Below are 7,623 nucleotides of genomic sequence, written 5' to 3'. Positions count from 1 at the left end.
ATAAAAATGTCTCAGTTTTGCTATGAGATGCTGCACATTGATACTCTGTGAAGTTTAAGTCTTATGTTTGTATCTATTGTTTACCATACCATACCTTATAATGACCTCAAGCTGATATTTTAAAAGCTCCAAATCAAATGTATTATAAGCCAGTCCACTTGATCAATCTCGTTGAAGATTTCCACATTGCATCTTAGACCATTGGTTCTCACTGTAGGACTGTTACAGTAGTTTGAGGAGTGTTTTATAGAGAGTGGTATGATGAGTACAAGTAAGATAATAAATGGATTTAATTCAAGCGTTTCAAGAATGTCTGAGCAATGGGTCACTTATTAATGTCATATAATGTCCACCCATTATCAGGAATATGGGTGGACATTATATGACACTTTCCCTGGCAAGGGCAGCAACAAGCAGGAGCCTCCGTTGGCCAGTCTTGGGAGCATTGAGCGCAATGCCTGCCAGATGACGGCTCTCCTCCTAGACATGGTGCCAGGCTACCAGTACCAGGAAAGGGGCAATATGAAAGAGGTAATCAAGCCTAGCCAGCATGTCTTAGGTCTGTAGTAGGAAACCTCCAGCTGCAAAAACTCCAGACAAACACAGGGGCAACATGCAGACCTGACGCAGACAGTTGACTAAATCTGGATCTGAACCATGGAGTTGTGGGATGGCAGCACAAACCACCATCGCTATACTTGGTTAAAGACATTTATGTAAGAAATTAATGAATTAAAGACGTTCTTAACGGAAGACGGGGAGGGATAACTACACAGCTGTAGGTAATCACACACAGCTGTATCTACCGTATTCACCAGTGCTGGAAATTAGCGCCGTATATCAAACACAAACGCTTCCCTTCCCTTTCATCTCAATCATCCCTCCTCCTCCCCATCTCCACCTTGGTGCTGCCCCTTGGTTAACTTCTGAATTGGGTTCGAGCCTCCTTGTCCCATGGCCAGAGGCTGCCCATTACCCAAGTGGGTTAAACCAAGCTATCTCACAGAGCATTCAAGACTTGGATGCTGTAGTCCCCAGTGAACTGAGTCCTGTGATGCCAAATTTAAATGGAAATGCCTGTTAGTAAAGTGTCTGTTCTTTTTTCTTTCAGCAATAAAAAATACATCACTTTACTGCTTGATTTTATTTTGCAGTGTTCTAATATTCGTAAAAACAAAGCAGTTAACAAGACAACGCAGTTTACTGTTGACACATACAGTAAGTACCGTATTAAATCAACCAAGACTCCATACAAATGGTGCCAAGACTTTGTCCACTACTATCATTTCAAAGTTATTCTTCTTTCATAAAACCTCAGATTCTTATAATTTAAATTAAAGGAAAAAATGTTTAAAGTATAAGAATATTGCATTAATAATTAATTTGACATATCTTATTTTATTATCGGCTACTTCTTCCGTTTTCCACTCTCAGATAACATCCTAATATTAATAAATCAGGCCTTATCTGCATACAGCAGGAATCCTGAAAACGTGCTGTCATCCTCACTGCTAGCATACGCTCCATTCCAGTCTCGCAGTGTCTCTAACCACACCTGGTCACCTTGGGATAACTTCAACAGGATCAAGTTAGACGCCTGGTCGATGTCCTGGCCGTACAGAGAATCCCTGGTTCTCAGCTTCCTTGTTCCATTCACCACCAGGGCGATCCTAAGGGGCCTGTTCCTCACAGTCACGTGGTAGGTAAAGATGTACACTCCGGCAATGCTGCAGTTGAATTTACTAATGGCGATGTCGTAGTGGTTTTCCTCGTTGTAGAAGACCTTATCGAATTTGACTGGAAAGCCAGGTGGCGGGAAGGACTTGCTGGGCGACAAGCCTACGCTGAAGGCCGACCGTTTCACTACCACGCTGTCACCTCTGGCCCCCTTAAAACCCCTCGGGCCACGGTCCCCCTTCATTCCCGGGGGACCCCGGTCACCCTTCGGTCCACTGTTCCCCTTCGGTCCAGGAGGGCCGGGAAAACCTCTGACTCCCGGTTCGCCTTTCTCTCCTGGGACACCAGGTTTCCCTTCTTGTCCGTCCAGCCCATTGGCGCCAGCGGGACCGTCCATGCCAGCCTCCCCCTTGTCTCCCTTCAGGCCCTTCGGACCAGTGTCCCCTTTCTCGCCTCTTTCTCCTTTTTCTCCCCCTGACCCACAATCCCCTTTGTCCCCCGAAACCCCCTTCTGCCCCTTTTCCCCTGTCGGCCCCGGAAACCCCATTGGGCCCATAGTTCCAGGTTCCCCCTTCTCTCCTTTGGTGCCATTCTCACACTGATCCCCTTTCTCCCCTCTTTCACCTCTGAACCCCGGAAAACCAGCGTTTCCCTTGTCTCCTTTGGACCCCATATCACCTGCAAGAATTAAAGAACGGGAATCTGTTAATAATGTGCTGTAGTAATCAAAAGGGGCAATCATTTGCAGAAGGAAAAGATGACTATGCAATAGGTATACCACATTATTACATATACTTCATATTTCACCTATATATACTGGATTTCATCTTATTTGTTGCAATTGCTAAGCATGGATGGTGTGAACGCCTTTTATAAGCACTGTTGCAGCAACTAAAATGGCCATTCTTCCATCTCACACTTTTAAAGAGGATTAATGAGAACCAATTATGCTAAATATTTTTCAAGCCGATAGCTGATACAATACAGGGATTGCGACGGTAAATACCCCCAATGTCAAATACAGATTAAAAATATCTCACAGGAGATAGAACTCGGCTTCTGAAAGCCTGAAATACTTTTCATGACTCACCTTTCTCGCCTGGTTTCCCTGGAATCCCAGGAAGTCCGTTAATTCCATTTTCTCCCAGATCACCTTTGTCCCCTATTAAAAAATAATAATTAAGAATCAACGCTTCCTAAATATGTATCATTTCCGGAAGGACTGCTCCCAGAATTCTAAATGCTGTGTCTTCTAGGCCTGGAGAAGATTGTCATGAAGACAGTCAAGCCTGGGCAGACTAGCAACTTCAAAGGTCAACCCTAAACCAGCATGAAATACTAAATGAATGATAAATATCCGAGTATAGCACTTCTTCTCAAGAGCTCACACTGCGCGAGTGGAATAGCGGGAACACACTGTACGTGTGTATGCTACTCCTCTGCACTCATGCTCGTGCACACTCGTGCCACGTTTAGCTACCTTTAGCTCGGTGGTGATTGTTCTAAACCACAGTGCTAGGATGTGAGAGAGCCCAAACTGTTCAGAGGAATGTCAAGAAAACCAAATCCAGAAAGGAAATACGGCACTCACACTTATTTGCACGTACAAAGGTAAGGGTAGGGGTACCATGCAGACCAAATCCTTTCTCAAGTTCTTAAATATTGAACATGGGAAACACTTTGAATGTCTTAAAAATGCCTTTCTTTCAACTCACATTAACAAATAGAAATGTGTCCTGTATTCTGTTCCTACTGTTCTGTGCACTGCTGATAATTTTGACAAGTGCGAGACACATGTGATTGACTGTATTGATCGCTCTTTAATCTTATTGTCACTCAGGACATGTTTGTTTTTTTCTACAATGAGTAGAAAAATCAGGACATAAAATCCTGTAACACATTACGATTAAAGCTGGTAAGGGGTTTCAATTATTTTTTTCCACTTTACACAATTTTAACTGAAAGAACTTGTAAAGCTATACTGCACATTTGTTTAACATAAAAGTTACCAGCCCCAATGCTGGCACTTAATTCAAGATTTCCGATAGCCTACATATTTGTTGCACGCTTGCACATAAATGTTAAATAATTTTTTTGTGTTTTCCACCTTGTAACTTATTTTCCTCTGTGGTAGCAACTTGTATTTATAAAAAGAGCATCCCTTAAGGCTCATGGAATCTCTGCTTTTACCAATGTCAAGTCTCTGGGTGTAGTTGTATATAGTGTACCTTAATTGCACAATTAAAGAATACCATCCAAAGGCGAGGCCCTCATTAAGTTCCGATTATAAGTTAATGAATAACCACACATCTATATTTCAGAATTGGCAGAGTCCATACAGCCACTCTTAACAGATGACTCCTGAAACTGATGTCTAGAGCAAAATGTACAATGAGAACATAAGAAAAGTTGAAGCGAGAGTTGGCCACTCATCCCATGTAGCCCTTCAGGTAGTTAGTTCCAATGATCCAATGATCTCATCCAGCCATTTCTTGAAATAAACAAGGGCTCAGTTAAACCTAAACCAAAAGTTTCACACGGTCACAACAATCCTGTTCTCTTTTTCCCTACAGTTTCCACTTGTGCAGTCTGGTTCGTGTTGGGAGCTGTGTTTTTACATAAAAGCGGCAATCACATGTATGCCTTGCATTCCTTTGGCACCTGCTTGCTTCTGGTATGTACATATATTAGATACAGGTGGACAGCTACGTCAGCATGCATAGGCTGCAAAAGGAACAAGTAATAGGTTTATTCCGTGCTGAAAAGAGAAAAAAGAAAACACAACATTTCGGCCGTGGAGCTTCACCTGAAGAAGGCTCCACGGCCGAAACGGTGTTGTTTCTTTTTTCTCTTTTCAGCACGGAATAAACATATTACTTGTTCTTATATTAGATACAGTCTAGCCCAGCAGCGAACGTCAATGTGCACAAAAGAGCATGACTGCTCCTATTCATGCCACATATTTAAAAGCACAAAGACTATGACCTTTGGTATCAGCACAAGAAGTTTTAACAAACACTTCAGTAGCGGTTTTGTACTACCTACAGTACACTCATTGTATTAGTATTTTCAGTCCCGTCCATCCTCTTTGATGATCACATTAAGTGCATGTTGACTTTGTCAAATGGCACATCGGTATGAATCTTTTCCACTTCTAACAACAGCACCATGCCATGCCAGGATACTATTACTGGTTTTCCTGTTTGTTGTGTCTCCTAACACATCCTAGAGTTAAGCCACTTCCTTGGAAATCCATGTGGCCCTGAAAATGACACCACACTATTCAACAGGATCATAGGTAGATGCGATAACTGATCGAAATACCTCTCATATTTGATATCATAATGTTGAAATAAGTTCCCAGTTTTCAAAGAAGTCCTTGTTTAGAGCTAACTGATCACAGGCCTGGGAAGGGAGATTATAGTCTGCAGTCCTACAGCCTTGTTAAAAGGAAACCAAAAGGTGCTAATCTTTAATTAACGTGATATCAAATATCAGAAAAATCCCACTGTTTGAATCAGGAATGACATCTGACTCTGGATGAGGAACTGGACTGTGAAGGGCTGCAGTGCTTTCAAATCCTCTAATCTAACAGTGTAAATCCCTTTTCTGGAATGTGCTTAAAAAGTCTAAGTGCCTCCTTTTTTGAAAAAAAAAGGGTTACAATAAAAATTCCTGAAAAACAAGATAGGATATAAAGTCACCTTTTTCTCCTCTGGCCCCTTTGATCCCAGAAATGCCTGCTGGTCCAGGCAGTCCCCTTAATCCCGGCTCTCCTTTGTCTCCACGAGGTCCTGCAACAGCACAACATCCCCACTCAGCACTTGGCAAGCACTAGAGCCTCTCCAGACAATCGCCTCAGATAACAAAGCAAATATCTGTGTTGCCGTGTCTAAACGATGCCCTGTAATAGTTTTAATATACACGTTCAAACCCGCATTTAATCAAATGTGTCAGATATTCTGAACAAAATGGGAGTGGCAGATTTCACTTCATGATTTAATATTTCATTCAAATACAGTTTGGGGTTAATAAAGAAGAAAACGCTGCTTCTTCTCGTTAATAATCCAAGAACAAATAGATTACAGAGCAGTACAATAGTCGTTTAACAAATGTACACTTTAGGTGATAAAATAGTACAGAATTTTATTTTCAAGGATATAATGTTCTGAAAGGAGTGGATTCCAGAATACTTGCACAGATGTGAACGGAGTGTATTCCAAAACGTTTTCCTTCCATTACCATAAAGCCCCTTATTCTTTGTAAGGATTAGTCTGCTACAGCCTAATCCGAAAGCATTGATACAAGGCCTGTACACTAGATGGAATACCAGCCCATTCAGACATGGGAGAGCATACAAACTCCATATAGAAGGCTCTCCAGGCAAGAAACCCAGGCCCCAAGGCAACAGTGCTAATCTTCCTGATACTTGTCTCCATTTAACCGCAACTCATAGTTATATTATTGCACAAACTAATTTGCATAATGTGCTACAAGTCTGTGTTGATAGTAAGATATCAATCCTAGAATGCAGTATATGTTTTACTACTGAAATAAAAAGTTATTTAAAAAAATTATAAAAGGATTAAATTTAATAGGGTTACAAGAGCACAGTGCACATTCTGTACTCAGAATGAAAATGTGCATTTTTATTTTCTAAAATAGAAATTCATCATTTAAGGTGTCAATATTTTCCACAACAGCTGTGCATTTTGTATAATATAGATAGATAGAGACTTTATTGATCCCGTTAGGGAAATTGCAGGGAGGTACAGCAGTATACGAATGCAGTTGTTCATTTCTTTTTTTTTTGTAACTCATTACGATCTGAATGCGGTCTTTTTTGTTTGCTAATTTGGTACGTCTGACTTCCCTGCAATGCATGGGTTAACCTGTGACAAGGCAGTTACCGCTGAAATAGTACCTGGCAGCCCCCTGTCTCCCTTCTGTCCTTTTGGTCCTTGCTCCGGAGGACAGCACTCACAGAAATTGAAGAAGCATTCGTTGTAGTCGAGAGTGAAGTTCTCGTGATCGAGGCTGGGAGGCGGTGTGGAGATAGTTTTGAAGCCCTGGAAGGGGTTGTTGGCGAAGGTGGTGCTGTCCGTGGATGCCGAGGACGAGGTCTCTGTGCCGTCGGTCGTCTCATCCGTGACGCCGCTGGAAAACGTGGTGGTAGTCTGATGGACTTCCGGGAAGGGCTTCTTTGTGTACAGGTACTTAGGAAACTGAGTCGTCTTAGCTGATATGTGCGCAATAATTACAATTGCCACTAGACACACTGATGGGAAGGAAAAGGTCGCCATTTCATTACCTGCAATTAACAATACAAAAGCGTAAAAAATATTATTAATTTTGATTCCTCAACATTTTAAGGGAGAATGTGCCAATATAATGTAATCAGCTCGTTTTTGAGAAGTGTGATGAAGAGATCCATAATAAGGATCCATTGGGTCTATTGGAACACATCATTAGGAGGCAAAGGAGCCTTGAAAGTGTCAATCAGTGCACTGAATTTCAGTACAGAGCTGTTTATTGAATTTCAGTAAAGCACTGCAAAAAAGCATGGTATGGAAAGCAAAGCACATCATGAGATCACTTATTCTAACCCACTGTCTTGACTGGGGGATGACAAAAATGGACTGGGAGAGCAAGCTGACCAGAGTATAGATTTGCTTTGCAGCACTACAGTAACCCCCGTGAGTATGTGCCTGGAGAGAGCCGCACGCCTGAGATGAACTCCCGAGGTTCTCTTGGGGTTGTTAGGTTGGTGAAAAGAGCTTATTAGGTTTATTAGGTAGGAAGACAAGCCTGGCTGCGCTGAGAAATGAATGGAGAGTATTGATCTGAAATTGGAAAGGATACAGCAGTGGGATGAAATGAGGAGAAAAGCTCAATTGTAGGTAATTCGTTGACAACAGGTGGAGGGAAGATAACACTTGATAAAAC

The 7,623-nt window shown here is 41.9% G+C and overlaps 1 protein-coding gene across 1 annotated transcript; it reads right to left on the bottom strand.

Moving 5' to 3' along the window:
* Positions 1 to 1,155: 1,155 nt before the first annotated feature.
* Positions 1,156 to 6,980, bottom strand: otol1b (otolin 1b). The gene is made up of 4 exons (XM_088618369.1): positions 6,602 to 6,980; positions 5,382 to 5,471; positions 2,768 to 2,839; positions 1,156 to 2,355 (listed from the first exon to the last, which is right to left on the bottom strand). The coding sequence occupies exons 1-4, from the start codon at positions 6,978 to 6,980 to the stop codon at positions 1,457 to 1,459; spliced, it is 1,440 nt and encodes a 479-aa protein (XP_088474495.1). The 3' UTR covers positions 1,156 to 1,456.
* Between the last annotated feature and the right edge of the window lie 643 nt (positions 6,981 to 7,623).

Source organism: Lepisosteus platostomus, chromosome 2, assembly GCF_059453375.1.
Source record: "Lepisosteus platostomus isolate fLepPlt1 chromosome 2, fLepPlt1.hap1, whole genome shotgun sequence".
NCBI lineage: Eukaryota > Metazoa > Chordata > Actinopteri > Semionotiformes > Lepisosteidae > Lepisosteus > Lepisosteus platostomus.
Note: the sequence above shows the minus strand (reverse complement) of the source record. Positions and strands in the feature narration are given on the sequence as shown.